Source organism: Alternaria ethzedia (assembly GCF_023757985.1).
Source record: "Alternaria ethzedia strain BMP 0044 chromosome Unknown scaffold_4, whole genome shotgun sequence".
NCBI classification, from domain to species: domain Eukaryota; kingdom Fungi; phylum Ascomycota; class Dothideomycetes; order Pleosporales; family Pleosporaceae; genus Alternaria; species Alternaria ethzedia.
Window position 1 is genome coordinate 1,379,576 of NW_026056197.1, and position 17,553 is coordinate 1,397,128.

The 17,553-nt window shown below is 53.1% G+C and overlaps 7 protein-coding genes across 7 annotated transcripts; 6 read left to right on the forward strand and 1 right to left on the reverse strand.

The window, feature by feature from the left end:
- Positions 1 to 227: 227 nt before the first annotated feature.
- On the forward strand, positions 228 to 1,929 carry J4E87_002601 (uncharacterized protein; the record flags this gene model as incomplete). Its single annotated transcript, XM_049374237.1, has 2 exons — positions 228 to 441; positions 509 to 1,929. 2 exons carry the CDS (start codon positions 228 to 230, stop codon positions 1,927 to 1,929), a joined length of 1,635 nt encoding a protein of 544 aa, XP_049236377.1.
- Positions 1,930 to 2,228: 299 nt separating this feature from the next.
- Positions 2,229 to 2,784, reverse strand: J4E87_002602 (uncharacterized protein; the record flags this gene model as incomplete). The annotated part of the gene is made up of 2 exons (XM_049374238.1): positions 2,229 to 2,417; positions 2,533 to 2,784. 2 exons carry the CDS (start codon positions 2,782 to 2,784, stop codon positions 2,229 to 2,231), a joined length of 441 nt encoding a protein of 146 aa, XP_049236378.1.
- Positions 2,785 to 3,139: 355 nt separating this feature from the next.
- Positions 3,140 to 3,584, forward strand: J4E87_002603 (uncharacterized protein; the record flags this gene model as incomplete). The annotated part of the gene is made up of 3 exons (XM_049374239.1): positions 3,140 to 3,142; positions 3,210 to 3,329; positions 3,384 to 3,584. The coding sequence occupies 3 exons, from the start codon at positions 3,140 to 3,142 to the stop codon at positions 3,582 to 3,584; spliced, it is 324 nt and encodes a 107-aa protein (XP_049236379.1).
- Positions 3,585 to 4,467: 883 nt separating this feature from the next.
- Positions 4,468 to 6,569, forward strand: J4E87_002604 (uncharacterized protein; the record flags this gene model as incomplete). The annotated part of the gene is made up of 4 exons (XM_049374240.1): positions 4,468 to 4,516; positions 4,562 to 4,835; positions 4,882 to 5,898; positions 5,948 to 6,569. The coding sequence occupies 4 exons, from the start codon at positions 4,468 to 4,470 to the stop codon at positions 6,567 to 6,569; spliced, it is 1,962 nt and encodes a 653-aa protein (XP_049236380.1).
- A 507-nt stretch (positions 6,570 to 7,076) lies between these two features.
- Positions 7,077 to 8,369, forward strand: J4E87_002605 (uncharacterized protein; the record flags this gene model as incomplete). Its single annotated transcript, XM_049374241.1, has 1 exon — positions 7,077 to 8,369. The coding sequence occupies one exon, from the start codon at positions 7,077 to 7,079 to the stop codon at positions 8,367 to 8,369; it is 1,293 nt and encodes a 430-aa protein (XP_049236381.1).
- A 1,745-nt stretch (positions 8,370 to 10,114) lies between these two features.
- On the forward strand, positions 10,115 to 13,237 carry J4E87_002606 (uncharacterized protein; the record flags this gene model as incomplete). Its single annotated transcript, XM_049374242.1, has 1 exon — positions 10,115 to 13,237. The coding sequence occupies one exon, from the start codon at positions 10,115 to 10,117 to the stop codon at positions 13,235 to 13,237; it is 3,123 nt and encodes a 1,040-aa protein (XP_049236382.1).
- A 951-nt stretch (positions 13,238 to 14,188) lies between these two features.
- Positions 14,189 to 15,700, forward strand: J4E87_002607 (uncharacterized protein; the record flags this gene model as incomplete). The annotated part of the gene is made up of 1 exon (XM_049374243.1): positions 14,189 to 15,700. The coding sequence occupies one exon, from the start codon at positions 14,189 to 14,191 to the stop codon at positions 15,698 to 15,700; it is 1,512 nt and encodes a 503-aa protein (XP_049236383.1).
- Between the last annotated feature and the right edge of the window lie 1,853 nt (positions 15,701 to 17,553).

Consider the following 17,553-nt stretch of genomic DNA (forward strand, 5'->3'; position numbering starts at 1 on the left):
ACATATGTAGGGCGTGCGATAACCGATAGCTGATAGCTGATCCTGATCAAGTGAGGTTTAAAGGCTTGGACTCGAACATTCAAACTCTCTTCAATCAACTCATCCACACCTGGGCAGACTTCCAAGGTTGTCATCACTTTCTACGTTGCGCCCAAAGTCGAGTTAGAGAAACCGAAGAATCTGGGGACGAAGTGCAAAGAAGTTTTGAGATTGAACCGTAGACCAAGATGTCACCACCTTCAGCAGTCGAAGTCTCTGCGGTTTCGGATACGTCAGGAGTTACTATTCCAAACCCGTTGAGCGCGCCGGTTTTGAGCAATGAGATACTTGGAAGGAGGAAAAAGACGACTGCGGCTCAATGGGGTGTGGCAGCGCCATCGGACACGGCAAACTTCAGATTCAAGTCTCATGATCATAAGCCCAAAGCCAAGCGATGGAGTCGTAAGTTCTTACCGTTTTCAACCTGCACCTTCTCGACTTGGAGATCATGGCTGATTTAAACATTTAGATATCATGACCAAAGAAGCGACGATCCGGAAAGGCAACTCTCTCAAAGAAGCAGCGAAATATCTTGGCACACCCGGCATCATATCCCTCGGTGGCGGTTTACCATCTAGCGAGTATTTCCCCTTCGAAGAGTTATCGATCAAGGTCCCCAAGATTGGTCACTTCTCAGAAGCCGAGACTAGGGAGTCTGGTGTGACTATCACCGCGGGCAAACATGACCTCGCGGAGAACAAATCCAACTTCGACATTGCCACTGCGTTCAACTATGGCCAGGGATCTGGCTCAGCACAACTACTCCGCTTCATGACCGAGCACACTGAACTGATCCATGATCCGCCATACCAAGACTGGAAATGCACCATGACTATCGGAAGCACATCCGCCACCGACATGTGTCTGAGGATGTTCACTCGGCCAGGCGATATGATCCTATCCGAAGAATACACCTTCTCAGCCTTTGTTGAGACCGCCCGACCAATGGGCGTGCGCGTCTGCGGCGTCCCCATCGACAACGAAGGTCTCCTACCCGACGAGATGGACTCTCTTCTCACAAACTGGGACCAAACAGCTCGCGGCGCACGAAAACCCCATATCCTCTACACCGTCCCAACAGGCCAGAACCCGACAGGAGCAACGCAGAGCGCAGAGCGCCGGCACGCCCTCTACAAAGTCTGCCAAAAGCACGACATCCACATCCTAGAAGACGAACCCTACTACTTCCTCCAAATGCAACCCTATACCGGCACCAACGCGCCTTCCATCCCGCCACCAGCATCCCACGCCGACTTCATCAAATCTCTCGTGCCCAGCTACCTCTCCATCGACACAGACGGGCGGGTAATCCGTTTCGATTCCTTCTCCAAAGTAATCGCGCCCGGATCGCGAATCGGCTGGATCACCGCACCCGCCGAAGTCGTAGAACGGTATTCCAAACACGCAGATGTGTCGACTCAGAACCCCGCCGGAATGTCCCAACTCATCTTGTTCAAACTACTGGATGAACACTGGGGCCATGCAGGCTATCTCGACTGGCTCATTCACATGCGCATGCAATACACACACCGCCGCGATATCATCCTAGCCGCGTGCTCGAAATACCTCCCTACTGAAGTCATGAGCTGGAAACCTCCTATGGCGGGTATGTTCCATTGGATGCAGGTGGACTTTCGGAAACATCCTAGTTACCCTGCGAAGAGCATTGAGAGTATTGAAGAAGGTATCTTTATGCGCGTTATTGAACATGGGGCGCTGGTTATGAGGGGTAGTTGGTTCTATGCGGATGCGGAGGAAGAGCACAATACGCTGTTCTTTAGGGCGACGTATGCGGCGGCGCCAGGGGAGAAGATCGAGGAGGGGATTAGGAGGTTGGGCGAGGCGGTTAGGGAGGAGTTTGGGTTGGGGGATTATGCTAAGGATAAATGAGAGGTGGAGTGGGTGGTGAAATAGATTGAGTGTTGGGATGATCGCTTGTGGTCTTGCTCTTGTATTGATGGGGCAGTCGTTTTGTGATATAGCGGGACATTCCTTGCTGTATATATCCTACCATCAAATGCAGGACTATCCATGCCTCATCTGGTCCCTCTTATTCTTACACATGTCCAATTCCTAGACCTCTCTTTTGTAGGATTGCCAACCTATCGCACAGATGTCACTCCGCCTGGTATCCTCCTCTGTCGTATTCCTTTCCTCTGGTTTGTTCTTCGACGCCACAAATCTCCCGCTCAGTTGATGAAGTTGACGCAAAAGAAGTGCAGCAATAAACTGCCAAAGATGAAATCCGCAAACGCCCGCTCATGCGAGATATTCTCAAAGTGCACCTTGTTCTCCGAGTTTGTCTGGATGCGCAGCGAGGCTGTGAGGACGAATTGACCGACTGTTGCGCTGAAGCCGGAGAGGAAGGCGTTGAAAGGCTGTGTTTCCATGCACGTTAGCGAGCAATTCGTATATCATTTCTTCCAATCTCATTGTACTCTGGATCTAGGAACTGTGGAAATTGGACATGTGATGAAAGAATTGAGGACGTACAAAGTTTCCAACCAAGACCACGTAGAGGAATTGCAGAGCACCGACGATAACGAGGAAAGCGAGGAAGGTATCGAGCAGCTTGGTTCGCTGGGGCGTCTTGTCAACGTATTTGTTCCATATTCCTTGCGCAATGGCGGCGGCGTCTGTGTTGTTTGCTTTGCTTGAGCGAGCAGGTGCTGATGGGGTAGCTGTTGTAGTTGTGGTTGTAGCTGGGGCGCCGGTTGGGGCGGTGGTGCGCTGTTTCGGTGCCATTTTCGTGACGTCTCGAGGATGTGTGTCGAGTCTTTTGGTGTTGGAAGTGGAATTGGGAGATGACGCGCCGTGGTGATGCTGCTGCTGCTGCTGGATAGCTTGAGGCCAGATGTTCGTACATGGTCCGAGCTCTGGGGTACGACGACCGACCGCGTCGGCGGTTCGGTGTCCTTCGGGTGTCCGTTTGGATCCCCGCAAATCATGGCATGGACTTGGCCCAGCCTTCCTTCTCTCTCAGCATTCTACGAGAAACTTCCACATCCTCAGTTATTTCTTCCGGACCTCACGTATTCACGCGACTGCCCGAATTACATTTCACGAATCACACGACAAGATAACAGAACACGACGCGATAATGGTACGTCATCACCATTTGCTGCCACGCGCGAGTCATGGTGTAGAATGGATGCTAATTGGAGGTTCAGGGCTCTCTCGGAAACATCGCTCTCATCCTGGGTGCTCTCACTGCTGGTGGCGGTATCACCGGCTACGTGAGGACTGGATCTATCCCATCGGTCGTCGCTGGATGCACTGTCGGACTTCTGGTATGGCCTCACATCACATGCATCACCACCTTGCGCGCATCTAACAAACAATAGTACATGCTCGGTGGTTACCGTGTCAACAGCCGCGCAGCGTACGGTGTTGAGTTGGCTCTTCTTGCTTCCGTTATCCTCGCTGGCAGCTCTATTCCTCGAGCAATGAAGTCTGGCAAGCCGCTGCCTATCGGTTTGAGCATTCTCGCGACCTTTGGCCTGTGGACTTTTGGAAACGCGTACATGAATAAGGCTCGTGTATAAGCACTACCAGAAAGATGATACGAAAAGCAGGCAGCGCGTCGTGCGATGAAAAGTGTACCATAACTTACCATGTTGAAATACGAAGCTTGACTGGATGAGAAAACGGATCCTGCTGCGCGAATACTCCCTCTCGAGTTGCTAATCGACGTGTCGATCCACAAGCTGGATACTAAGTCAGGGTAGCTGATTATCTCAACGTCTAGATATCTCAACGTTCTAACAGGCTCCCCACACGTTTGAGTTCGCTAATGATCCCGGGCTATTTGGAAGAATGCAACACCATCCACACAATACCGACGAGGCAACAATAGAAGCTCCCCACCAATCTATATCCCGGCTCTGCGTCGCGTGCCAACTGCCGTCGCTTATCCAGGGTCTTGCGAGTCTTAGCGTCATTCAGTAACACTGCATGAGCGAGTACTGGATATCGCGAGTATTGTTCCGGGTCACAATGCGGTTCCAGCTCATCAAAATTGATAGGACCAAGTTTCATTGACCAATCGTACCACATCAACACCTGACTCTGACTATCAACCTGCCATTTCCATCAGTGTACTCAGGCTGAAACCTATCCGCGAGGCAGAGGCTACAAAGCGATCATCCTGGTGTACGCAGTCCGTCACATATCGTAATCCGGAGTACAGTGATTGGTGGTTCGATATGACCTCCCAAAGCCTTTCTCCAATATTTTCATCTAAGACATACCAGAGGAATAAAAGCAAATTACAGATTGACGAGATCGAATCATGTCCCCGCATGGCTCGTGGCTCGCTCTGTGGCCACGATAAATGTTGGAGTTGGCCGCATAAAGAGTTGGGAAAGGCCTACTGGGTGACAGTCAAGAACGTATAGCTACGCCCATCTATCCACAGATCCCGCCACTATGCGCTACACCCAGCTTATTGGCAGTGCTGCGGCACTTGCTGGTTATGGTGAGTTCAATGTCCGCCTTAGCCGTTGATACTGACAGAACGAAGCTTTTGCTCAAGAAGGTGAGGCACAGTCTACTGTTGTCTACGATGCAGAAACGAAGATCAGTTACTCGTCGTACACGGAGCCTGAAACAGGGATGACGTTTGGTGTTGCTCTTCCGAAGAACGTTACAGACCCGTATGATGCCATCGTCAGGATTACGGCGCCAATTGCCAATCAATGGGTCGGCTTCTCATGGGGTGGCAATATGGTCTGGAATCCATTGAGCGTTGCTTGGCCTAACGGTCAATCCGGGACGATATCTGCTCGCTTCGCTTTGTATGATGCATACCCAGGTGACGATGACGGTTCTAACATCCCACAGTGGTATTGCTTTACCGCTTGGATACGATGGCGCCGAGCACAGCTACCTCAAAGGCACAAAGACAAACGCTACACATTGGACTGTCAACGCACTGTGCAAAGGCTGCACTGGATGGCAAAACAACGAAGATGAAAGATACGCATTGAATGGCACCGGTACAACACAATTTGCCTGGGCCTACGGCGTCTCTTCGGTCGAGGACCCTGCCAGAAATGATTCTGCATTCAACGTCCACGCGGCCTGGGGAAAATGGATCCACAATCTGGACGCTGCACGCATCGAGAATTTTGATTCCTTGGTCAATGCTAACCTGCTGACGGCACCCATAGCAAGTCCTTCCGCTGACCCGACCACCGTCGTGACAAGCATCGTACCGTCTGCAACGTCAAAGCCAGCCGCGCCTGCTGCCATTCCAGCCTCGTGCTCCGGTGCCGGTAATCCCACATTCCAGGGAAGTCTTGCTTCTGGATGGAAGGCCACAAAAGTCGCCGGAGGCTTGACTGCCCCTCGTAGCATTCAATTCGACGGGGCAGGTAATATGTTGGTAGTCCAGTCTGGCAAAGGTATCTCGTACCATAAGATGGGTACGGATGGCTGCGTTACCTCTACCAAGATGCTGGTCTCGCAGAACAATCTGAACCACGGCATTGCAATGAGTCCTGACGGAAAGACGCTATACGCCAGTTCCATGACTCAAGCTTACTCCTGGCCATATGACGCTGCTGCTGGGACACTGGGAACGCGAACAACCATCATTACTGGCATGTACAACGGTGGCTCCCATTTGACCCGCACTCTTGCTCTCGCACCACAGAACCCAAATCTGCTGGTTGTCTCCCATGGCTCCAATGCCAACATTGACGCTGCTACGTCGGATCCCAAGACAGCGCGTGCCATCATCAAGGTCTTTGATCTGTCAAAAATCCCAAGCGGAGGCTATAACTACGTTTCTGGCGGATACAACGCTGGTTACGGGCAGCGTAACGACGTGGGAATCTGCTTCGACAAAAACAACATGTAAGCCTCACTTGTATGAGCGCGCATGACGATACTAACAATACTACAGGCTCTGGGGCGTAGAGAACAGCGGCGACGACTTCAAGCGCAACGGCAAAGACATCCACTTCAACAACCCTGGCGAGAAGATCCATTACATGGGAGACGTGACCAAGCCCAACAACAACTGGTACGGCTACCCGTCCTGTTTCACCGTCTGGCAGCCCAGCGACTTCACCGACAAGACCTTCAAAGTAGGCGATTGGTTCGTCCAACAGCCCAGCACCAACATGAACGACGATACCTGCGTCCAGACAGCCACAGCTCCCAAGCTCACGCTGTTCCCTCACTCCGCACCCATCGACTGCAAATTCGACGCCGACAGCACAACCATGTATGTGACCTACCACGGTAGTTGGAACCGCACACCCGTCACCGGATTCAAGCTCGTCGCTGTGAAGTTCAAGATCGGTGCAGACGGCAACTACACTCCGGTTGAGCCTCTTACTAGTACCACAGCGGCTCAGGACATCTTCTATAACCCGGCTGTGGAGAAGTGCCAGGGTAATGGACCGAGTTTCAGCTCTGGGTGCTTCAGGCCTGCGGGCTTGGCGTGGGATTCGCAGGGGAGATTGTTCATGACGAGTGATACATCGAGCAATGGGGAGGTTTGGGTGCTGGGTAAGTCGTAGAGGATGGGGTGGCACTCCCAAAACGTCATGCTAGAGAGTCGATGAGGAGCAGACGATATGTATATACAGTTGGTGCAGTCACACAGTCGTTTCTAGGTCGCCGTTTTCAGGCAAATGGGAGGTACCAGTTTACTCACTCCTTGCGAGCAAGGTGCAAAGTTCAAGATTTGCTTCGATCCCATCGTCCTTCAACACTTCGTCAGCGTCCCACTAACTCGAAATACGCGAACCATAGGTATACAGTGACTCACCCAAAGTATCAATCGCAAGCGAACTCATGAGGTAGCTACTAGCTCGTTGTTCTGGGTGTCGCACAACCATGGTTTGCGTACCGGGCACGTGGCAGGTATTTATCAGGAAGCGGCGTTGTATAAAGCACAGCAATATTTGACTTCTTTACCTACACCTACATTCCTCAGCTCGACTCACTAAATTCGACAACTGTTATACACCACCGCTACCCTTAAGACACTCGCAGCTTCCGACACCCACACACAGCCTCCAGCCATGTCTGATACGAACAATAACGCGCCATGCTACTTCATGGAGCTTCCGACTGAGTTGCGCCTCAAGATTTACCGCTACGTTCTTCCTGAGGTCGTTGAACCCAACTATCAATCCCAAGTTCATGCCGCTTCTATTCTACGAGTTAATCATAAGGTCAATCAAGAGGCTTCTTCTGTGTTGTATGGAGAGACTCAATTTCATGCGTACGTATCGCAAGACACCATCCAGCTACAAAATAAGCTATGGTGGCGGCGTACGGAGTTCAGAAGCCTCTCTATGATATTTTCGCCGTCAGCCAGATCCATCCGCCATCTTACCGTCCACGTCAATCTTCGGAAATGGTCCGATGCTCATTTTGATCTGCATGGAAGGGGCATCAGTGGTGATGAATACGAAGCCTATAAGGCGAGGGATAGCGTGCGGAAATTTATCGACTTCTTTAAATCAGGAAATACTTCGCTGAAGTGGCTGGAAGTTAGGCCCACTCTGGTAAACTACTGCGGATGGTCTGAGGAAGACATTATCGCGGCGGTCTTTGTGGTTATAGGACCTTTCGAAGCGCTGAGCAACATCAAAACAGCAACATTGGTGGCCCTAAATTACACAAATTGCGGTAGACTTGGTACCGAGCGTCACTCAGCCATCGCTAGCCTCCATACCAATCAGCTTTACGGTCGACTTCGAGAGGAGTGGCTCTCTTCCATCACAGAGTCCAAGCCAGCCCCGGGACCCACGGACAACGAGCAGGGAAAGATTGAGTACGGCGTTATCGAAGAAGTTCTTCGACTGATATATCGGGCAATGCCATATGCGGTGCGAGGTACTTACAGTTCGATCCATCGCCGCTTGGATGGCCTCGAGCTCCCGTTTCACTCCGCCCGCGTTGCCTACGAAAACGGCGATGTCGAGACTTTGGTAGCAATCAGAGAAGCCATCAGGGTGGAATGGGTCAAATTACAACCCTGGCTGTCGCGCGAAGCATCTGCCATCTCGCAGTCAATCTACGACGTGTTCAACACTAGAGATATCGCAGAACTGCCCGAGTCAAATCCACGCGTCGTGCCATCAGAGACTAAGAGGTCAAGTCCCGTTTCTACGATGGATGAGCTAATGGACTGGGACTGGTCGGCAGTTAAATGCGGGGTCCCCAAGCACGGTGAACCTGGCGTTACCATTAAGGAGGATAGTTGGAGGATCTACATCTACAAGGGCGATAAAATGTGGACGCGTCTGAAGACACCGCAGGCGATACGCGAAGCAAAGGAACGAGGCAGACGCGATGGCATACTTTGAAGGCACTTCAGATTGTGTGCGTTGGTAGCAACGAGGCATTACCGTGCATGTGAGCAGCTCGCTTATGATTGGCGGTTAGGACACGCGACGCAATACCACTTGTAGAATCATCTCGCATCAGATGAGAGATGAAGGATTGGGAAAGGAGTTGACGAGAAGCGAGAGAAAGAGAGGACACCGGACAGATACAGAGAGGTTTGCATGTTTAGTTACCATCGTACACATCAGGGGAAGAGTGGCGTTGTGGAGATTGCGGTATCTCAGGGTGGAGTGTTCACTGAGTAGAGTGACAAGCAAACAGGAGCAATGACAGCATAGCAGCAAGTCATATGCGGGACGAAATCTCGTTTGTGGGGCACGAGATCCTGTTGTTGGACGACTTGCCGCTCCAAAGCGGTCTAACAGTGTAGCTGAGACAAGCCATGATAATTCCAGCCGCAATGTGGCAGACGGGTCCAAGGTCAAGCCCACTTTCCCTGAATGCCCATGTGCCGACAAAAATCTTGGTGGGGGGAAGAAAGGCGGTTATCGGCAGGCGCCTTGAGTGATTTGCATGGTGAAATACGATCTTGAGCGGCGCAGCGTGCCTGGCGAGAACTGGTTTGCGGCACGACGATCGTCGATGTTATCGGTTATTTTTGGGCTTCATCTCGCTTTCGCAACTGCTGGCCATGCCTTGTGACGCAGCGGCGGAGCAGCAGGTTTTGAGGGAGATTTGGAGTTGCAGAGAGATGAGGGCCGCGACTGGTTGTTGGTAGTTGGCCGTGCCTTGTTCATGCGCATCCGGCAGAATGCCATGGCTTTCGCCAAAGTCGATGATTCCCATGTGCGCTCGGAGAGACTAGGCTCGGTTTCACCCGGCACGCCGCAACGAAATACGAGTAAGCATACGCCAAGCCGTCTCTCGCGACTAATCCTTCACATGCGGCGGTCGTCAGTTGCGAGCGCCGAAGCTTGTTGGGAGGTGACTGATGGCTTTGCATCGCCAAATGGCTTACTGTCGGTGCTGACATACCCGACCCGTGGCTGAAGTGGACTGCAGGCCGGGTTGAAGATCTTGGCTCGAAAAGCTTCGCATGTCATTGCCTGTACTAGCACCGGGTCTGCTGGAACGAGACAGGCGCAGACAGCAGCTTTACCGATTGGGACAGAGGGGCGGCATGTGTCAGCGAAGACAAAGGGTTGTGCATGCGGGCTGTTCATGTCAGAATAGCAGAGTTTTGATATCAATATCTTCACGTCGAAGAGGCATCTTGTGATAGTAGTCGCGGCGCGGTGGTGATGGAGGGGTCCGTCCATTACTATCACGCCCGCCCTTCCGCTCCTAATCTGCCCTACTCCCTCCGGCACCCGCGCATTCTCTCGTACGGCCAGGCACGATCTAGAGCGAAGGACTCCCCTAGCATCTACGTCACGCTTGCGCACGGTCGGTGTTGTGCACAAGCTCGGCGCTAGGAAGGGCTTGTCAGTGAAACGCAGCCATCTTGTACCGAAAACTGGGGGGTCACGTCATAGCCCATTCACCCTCGCATCGGCATACACGCCAGGCGCCCTTGCCAGCCACAGTATACTAAACCTCGCGTCTCCCGGCCTCGCTAGCATATCCATAGCAATTCTTTTTCCTTCGCCCAGGAACACCTTCCATCCCCCCTCAGCAGCAGCACTCCCCCGCGTCTGCTTGCCCCCACTTGCGCTCAGGTAGTCTAACCACGCACACACGGGCAACGCTCTCGCACCACCCCGCCATGAGTTCCCTCAAGAGAGCGCTTGACAAGCTCAAGCCGCACCACGGGTCCTCGGCCTCGGACGACGAGAAGAGCGGCGTCAAGTCGCCCTCGTCCGTCAATGGCCGCGCACAGTCGCCCGTCGCGTCGCCGCGCTCTTCCGTCACCCTGGGCGGCTCTCGAGCAAGCGGCGAGCACAAGCGCGCAGACGTTGCCTCGCCCACCGACAGCCGGACCAGCATCGACCAGCCCCGCAACTCCCTCAGCGGCATCCTCCACCGCCGCACCGAGAGCCCGAGCCGTACCGGCACCGACAAGACCAACAAGACCAACCGCTCCGGATCTATCTCACACAGTCCCATGCGAGCTGTCAAGGAGAAGCTGCACATTGGCAACGACTCGAGCGACGAAGATGCCCCCCTCAACCGCGAGGGCGAGCCCATGTCCCGCGGCCAGCTGCGCAAGCACGAGAAGCAGGCCCAGCAGGAAGAGCGCCACAAGCAGAACATGGAGAAGGAGCAAGAGCTCGAGCGCAGGAGGAAGGAGATGGAAGACCAGGCATTGGCTGAGCTGACTCCCGAGCAGCGCTCCAAGTACGGTGTCATCGACCCCAACTCCTACGCTGGCGAGTGGAAGCATGAGCCCCGCCACAGGATCCAGGACTTCTCCGCAAAGGATGTTGGCAAGGAGGTTGTCTTCCGCGCCCGCATCCACCACCTCAGGAAGATGAGCTCCAAGTTCGTCTTCCTGATGTTCCGCCAACAGCTCGCTACCATCCAGGGTGTTCTCCTGGAGCACGCGGATATCTCCAAGTACATGTTGTACTGGGCTGAGCACCTGGACGCCGAGACCATCGTCCTGGTCAAGGGTATCCTTCAGGAGCCCAAGGCCAAGCAGGGCGAGGTCCTTGGAGCGACCATCCACGACGTCGAGGTTTCGGTACACGCCCTCCACGTCGAGGCCGCCGTCACCGACCACCTACCCTTCAACGTCAACGAAGCCGAGGTCTCACAGGCCGAGGTCGATGCTGAGCTTGCGAATGCAGACCACAAGGAGGGACACACCCGCGTCAAGATTGCGGATCGTACACGCTTGAACAACCGCGTTATCGATCTGAGGACAACAGCTTCACAGGGTATCTTCCGCATCCAGTCTGGTATCTGCAGGCTCTTCCGTAACCAGCTAGATTCGGAAGGCTTCATCGAAATCCACACCCCAAAGCTTCAGGGCGGTGCTACCGAGTCGGGTGCCAGTGTGTTCAAGATCGACTACTTTGGCCGTGGCGCCTTCCTTGCTCAGAGTCCCCAATTGGCCAAACAGATGGCCATCTCTGCAGACTTTGGCAAAGTGTACGAAATCGGTGCCGTCTTCCGTGCTGAGAACAGTAACACGTACCGTCATTTGACTGAGTACACTGGTCTGGATCTGGAGATGCAGATCGACGAGCACTACCACGAGGTCCTCCGTGTGCTGGACCGCACTTTCAAGGCCATTTTCAAGGGTATCTACGACCAATACCGTCCCGAGATTGAGGTCATCAAGAAGCACTTCCCTCACGAGGACTTGGTCTGGCTGGACCAGACACCCATCATTCCCTTCGCCGACGGTGTTCGCATGCTGAACGAGTCCGGCTGGAGGGATGACGATGGCAACGAGCTTGATGTGAACGAAGACCTGGGTACCAGGGATGAGGTTCAGCTTGGTCGTGTCATCAAGCAGAAGCTTGGAACCGACTACTACATTCTAGACAAGTTCCCCGCGAACGCGCGCCCATTCTACGCCATGAACGACCCGAACGACCCTACCGTCACCAACTCCTTCGATATCTTCTGTAGAGGACAGGAGATTCTCAGTGGTGGCCAGCGTATCCACGACTCCACCTTGCTACTGGACAAGATGCGCAAGCTCAAGGTCGATCCCGGTTCGATGGAAGACTACATCCAGGGCTTCCAATGGGGAGCACCGCCCCACGGTGGTGGTGGTATCGGTCTCGAGCGTATTCTCATGTTGATGATGAACCTCGGAAACATTCGCCATGCGTCCATGTTCCCTCGCGACCCGAAGAGTTTGCCAGAGCGGCCAGTTATCAAGCAGCTGCGTCATCCCGAGGCCAGCACCATGCACCCACCATGGGAAGGACAAGATCGTGCGGTTGCCAAGATCGACCTCCAGCCTATCGAGAAGCTCATCGCCAACTACGGTGATGCCACCAACACCTCCTGGTTGGAGCCTCGCACCGAGATCTGGCGCGACGAAAACACCGGTGCGGCTGTTGGCTTCGTACCTCAAGACGGATTCGCCATCACTGTCGGTGACCCTCTTTGCCACGAGTCTCAATACCTCAAGACCATGGCTGGTTACCTCAAGTACATCAAGAAGGAGCGCAACCTCAAGCCACTGTGGCTTCTTGTAGGACACGCCACCGAGGAGGTGCTTGCAACCAAGTTCAACTGGCGCACATTCTCCGTCACTGGAGAGCAGCGTGTAGACCCTGTCCACAACCCAGCGGACAAGGACTCTGACGTGCAGCGCAAGATCCGCCACGCGGAGAAGGAGGGTGTCAAGATCAGCGATTACGCCCTCGGCACACCACCACCACCAGATGTCAAGGCCAAGGTCGATGCTCGTGTAGCGGATTGGCTGAACAACCGCAAGGGCAAGCAGGTCCATCTGACCAACATCCACCCATGGCAAGACGAAGAGCATCGCCAATACCATATCGCCTACACACCGGACGGCACTATCGCTGCCTTTGTCGCCATGGCGCAGCTCTCACCCGACCACGGCTGGCAAGTCAAGTACTCTCTCGACTTCCCAGGCGCACCCGGTGGTTCGATTGAGTACATTGTCACACATGCTCTCAAGCAAGTCGCCGCTAGTGGCGCGACCAGCGTCACCTTTGGTGGTGGTGCTAGCTCCAAGTTCAGCCCAGGACACAACGTCAAAGGCACTCGCGTCAAGGTGCTCAGCCGCGCCTACCACGCCATTGCGACCGAACTCAAGCTCACCAACAAGACTGAGTTCCGTGAGAAGCTGGGTGCAGTCGACGACCCAAGCTACATTTGCTACCCGCCCCACGGGCTGGGCCCTATGGCGGTCAAGGCTATCTTGAACTTCTTCTCTGACGATGACGACAACAACTAAGTAACATGTTGGTGGACGATATACACGCTAGGATAACGATACATTGATGGATGATCGAAGGCATGATACCACAAGGCGTTTGCTGTATGAGTAAACGGTACCTTTTACCTGTTTGACTCTTTTAGGGACATTTGTAGCGGGAGGACGTTCTTAGGTAGATAGCGATGTTTCTTAATCTAATACCCTCTGAAATATCTTACTTTCTTCGTGTGATAGCATGGTGACTCTTGTAGCTGTCGTAAGCTTTCGTAAGCTTTTCATATATCCAAAGGTCAATTTAGACATGACCGCGGGATCTCTGTGCTACCTTCGGCGCGTTTCGAGTACTTCCGACGTGACACCGCGTAAGCTACATACGGCAGGCACGTCGGTAAGTCTCAGGTTCCACCACCTCACACTTCACAGCCGTTCTTCAACACCGAAACATCAGCATCCATCATCAACGCACAACTCTCGGACAAGCCTCTAATTGATCGGCTACTGCGCAGACTTGGCGTCGCGCTCCCGATGACGATGGACCAGGTCGCGGGGAACATTCGGCGCACTAGAGGAAGGCGGGGTCAAGCGCCCGGCTTGGAAACCTTCGGACCTTCGACACGGCTAGAGAAGATGGTTTTCGGGGCCGTGCGATTGGCTAGAGGAGGGTTTTTGGAGAGGGAGTCGAGACGGGTCTGACGTCTGTTGGTCGCGTGTTGGCGTCGGGAAAGCAACGCGCACGTGTGAAAACTACCACGGTTCGCGTTGGCGAAAGGCCGACCTGCGACTATAAGAGGCCTGTTCCTAGACCTTTTGTACAAGAGGGTAAAAGCGAGTCAGTGTACTTTGTACGATAGAGTTTCGACAAGAGTACGTTGGGCTCGGTGCTATTGCTAGAGCGTTTCTCTTACCGGATAAAGAGCCAAGCTCTTCTCTTGACCGACCTTCTGGCTTTCGACAGACACGACGCTCAAGATGTTTCTCACGACGCTTCTGATCACGCCGTGGTCTATCCTACTCCTTCCGGTCATCTTCTACATCTTGCCTTACCTCCGCAACTGGCAGATCCGCGACATCCCCTCTCCGTTCCCAGCCGCTTGGACAAACCTCTGGCTCTTGGCTCAATGCCGGCGCGGGAAACGCTATCTCGCCGTTCATGAGGCACACAAGAAGTACGGAAAGCTTGTGCGTATCCAGCCGCATCACGTCAGTATTGCGGATGCGGACGCTATCCCGCAGATCTACGGTCACGGTAATGGATTCCTGAAGAGCGAGTACTACGATGCTTTTGTGTCGATAAGACGGGGTTTGTTCAACACGAGGGATCGTGCGGAACACACGAGAAAGAGGAAGACGGTTTCTCATACGTTTTCTGCGAAGAGTGTATTGCAGTTTGAGCAGTATATCCATCACAACCTGGAAGAGTTGCAGAAGCAGTGGGATCGAAGGGCGGCCAGCGTTCAAGAGAAAAGAGGATGGTATCATATGGATGCACTGCACTGGTTCAACTACCTCGCTTTCGATGTCATCGGTGATCTCGCGTTTGGAGAGCCATTTGGCATGCTGGCGAAGGGAAAAGATGAAGCCGAGGTCAGCAAGGGAGGCCAGATCACATATGCGCCTGCTATCGAGGTGTTGAACCGCCGAGGTGAAGTCAGCGGCACCATCGGATGTTTCCCCGCCATAAAGCCCTACGCAAAGTACTTCCCGGACCCCTTCTTCAGCCAAGGCATGAAAGCGATCGAGAACCTCGCCGGAATAGCCATCGCCCGCGTCAACGCCCGCCTCGAGAAACCATCCGACCGCGTCGACCTCCTCGCCCGCCTCATGGAAGGCCGCGACGAAAGCGGCCAGAAGCTCGGCCGCGAAGAACTCACTGCCGAAGCCCTCACCCAACTCATCGCCGGCTCAGATACCACATCCAACACTTCCTGCGCTCTTCTCTACCACTGCCTCCAGCACCCAGATGTAGTCCAGAAACTACAAAAGGAACTCGACGACGCGCTCCCAGATGCAGATGCCGTTCCAAACTACGCCCAAGTCAAAGATCTACCTTACCTCGACGCTGTCATCAAAGAAACAATGCGTATCCACAGTACCTCCTCGCTTGGTCTCCCCCGCTTGATCCCCCCTGGCCCCGGTATCACACTCCTCGGCCACCACTTCCCCCAAGGCACCGTCCTCTCCGTCCCCGCATACACAATCCACCACTCCACGGAGATCTGGGGCGAGGACGCCGACGTGTTCCGACCTGAGCGCTGGGAAAACGTGACCGAGCAGCAGAAAGCGGCGTTTATCCCTTTTAGCTATGGGCCGAGGGCTTGTGTGGGCAGGAACGTGGCGGAGATGGAGTTGGCGCTTATTGTGGGCACAGTGTTTAGGAGGTATGAGTTTGAGATTAGGCAGGGTGAGATGGAGACTAGGGAGGGGTTTTTGAGGAAGCCGTTGGGGTTGGAGGTGGGGATGAGGAGGAGGGTGTTTGAGTGAGTGTCTTATGGGGTGAGTTGTAAGTGATACACACGACGATGGTATCATAAAGGAAGAGAACGGAGAGGCGTCGTCCATGATGGATCGTGGAACACAAAACTCGAGTCTGAGTTACGAATACAATTGGCTAAATGACTAAAAGATATACATGAATGAATAGATGAAGCCGATACCTCGCTGTACCCCACGATGCCGTATAAATGCTGCAGAACATCCACTAGGAGACTCCGCCAAGTCCCTTGTCAACATGAGAGTAAACCATACAGTACAAACAAAGTCTTCCCAAGGACCAAATACATACAACGACGCCTGAAAAATGCACAGCAGAGCAGAACCCGAAACCCCATCTATCTTCGACAGTCGAAATTCTTTAACTTGTCATCTATGCCATTGTAGTTCGGCCGATGCTGCCTCCTATCCTGATCGCGCCTATGTTCCCTCTCCCACTCCTCGATCTTGCCGTTCGTTCCATTACCACAGTGTATGCACGGTTGGTTTAGGGGAGCAAGACCTGGGTAAGGAATGGTAACGGGAGTTATACAATGACATCTGCTGTTGTGTCTGTATATATTGCAACGTATAATGGTGTCGAAGATAGTGATCATGTGTTGGCAGTTGGCATATGGTTGATAGTACCTTTCGCACCTGTTTGGTGGGTTTGGGGGCTGGGGAATGTAGAGGTCTGCGGGTAGGACTTGGTTCATCGTGGCGGCAGTGGGGGACGGGTACTGCTTGTGTTGTTTGATGTTTGGATAGACGGAGTGTATGAGTTTTGGGTTGTTCGTATCTTCTAATTCGTCTTCGTAATGTAGGATCCGACCAGCGGTAGTAACCTGGAATGTAGGTATGAAATAAGTATAGAGTAGTCGAAGTGTCTAAAAGTGTATTGATATCGCGATGTTGAGGCAGATATAATAGGTTCATTTTGCGAGATCTTATACTATTCCTCGAGCCTGGCGTTTGATATCGTGTCCTTGAATTGGATATGGTCAAGGAACGGATCGTGAATGTTTTTCGATGGCATGATTATGGCTGCTGTGATGCTGCTTTACATTGACTTGGCGCGTCAAACAGTGTCACTGGTTGGCGGGAAGAAGGCAAAGTTATGGGCTATGATCACAAGGAGAAGAAAACCTCTTCGACAAATCATGGAAAGAGACACCAAACACTATTGAACTAAACACCTAGATCCTGTCCTGTGAAGTCCCGTCTACTTTCACTTAGTCATCTTCTTCCCTGAACTCAGTGATCTTCTTCTTCTTCGTCCTCTCATTGCTCCCCGCGATGCTCATCGTATTTCCTGAACTGCGATCTTCACGTTCGGCAGCCTTCTGCGCTTTCTTCAACTTCCTACTTGTCCCATTCTCGCAGTGAATACAATTTCCCTTTACCGTGAGTTCAAGTGCAGTGAGTGTCCAATCCGTACAGTCGCACTCGCCGGTATCGAGAGATGTGGGACATGGGAATTGTTGATCATATTCGAATGCCATGTGGCCGCAATAGTATTCTTCGTAAAATTGGTAACAGTATCCTGGGGGCGGCTCGAGAGCAACGAGGACTTGCTTCCCGGGTTCGGTTGGTTGTTCAGGTTCAGTTGGCTGTTCAGGTTCAGTTGGCTGTTCAGGTTCAGTTGGCTGTTCAGGTTCAGTTGGCTGTGCGGGTTCAGTTGGCTGTGTCATAGGGGTTAGTGCTGAGCGCTATGCGAAGCAGTGGGTGTCTGATCGTTTTGGGTTCGACGCGAAGTTTGCTTGGTGTCGGCAACGATGGCAGGGTATTGTTACTGCACAGTGCACTTAACGATATAGAGTTGTCACGGTGTATGTAGGAGATCTAGACTTCTGTATTGAAAATCG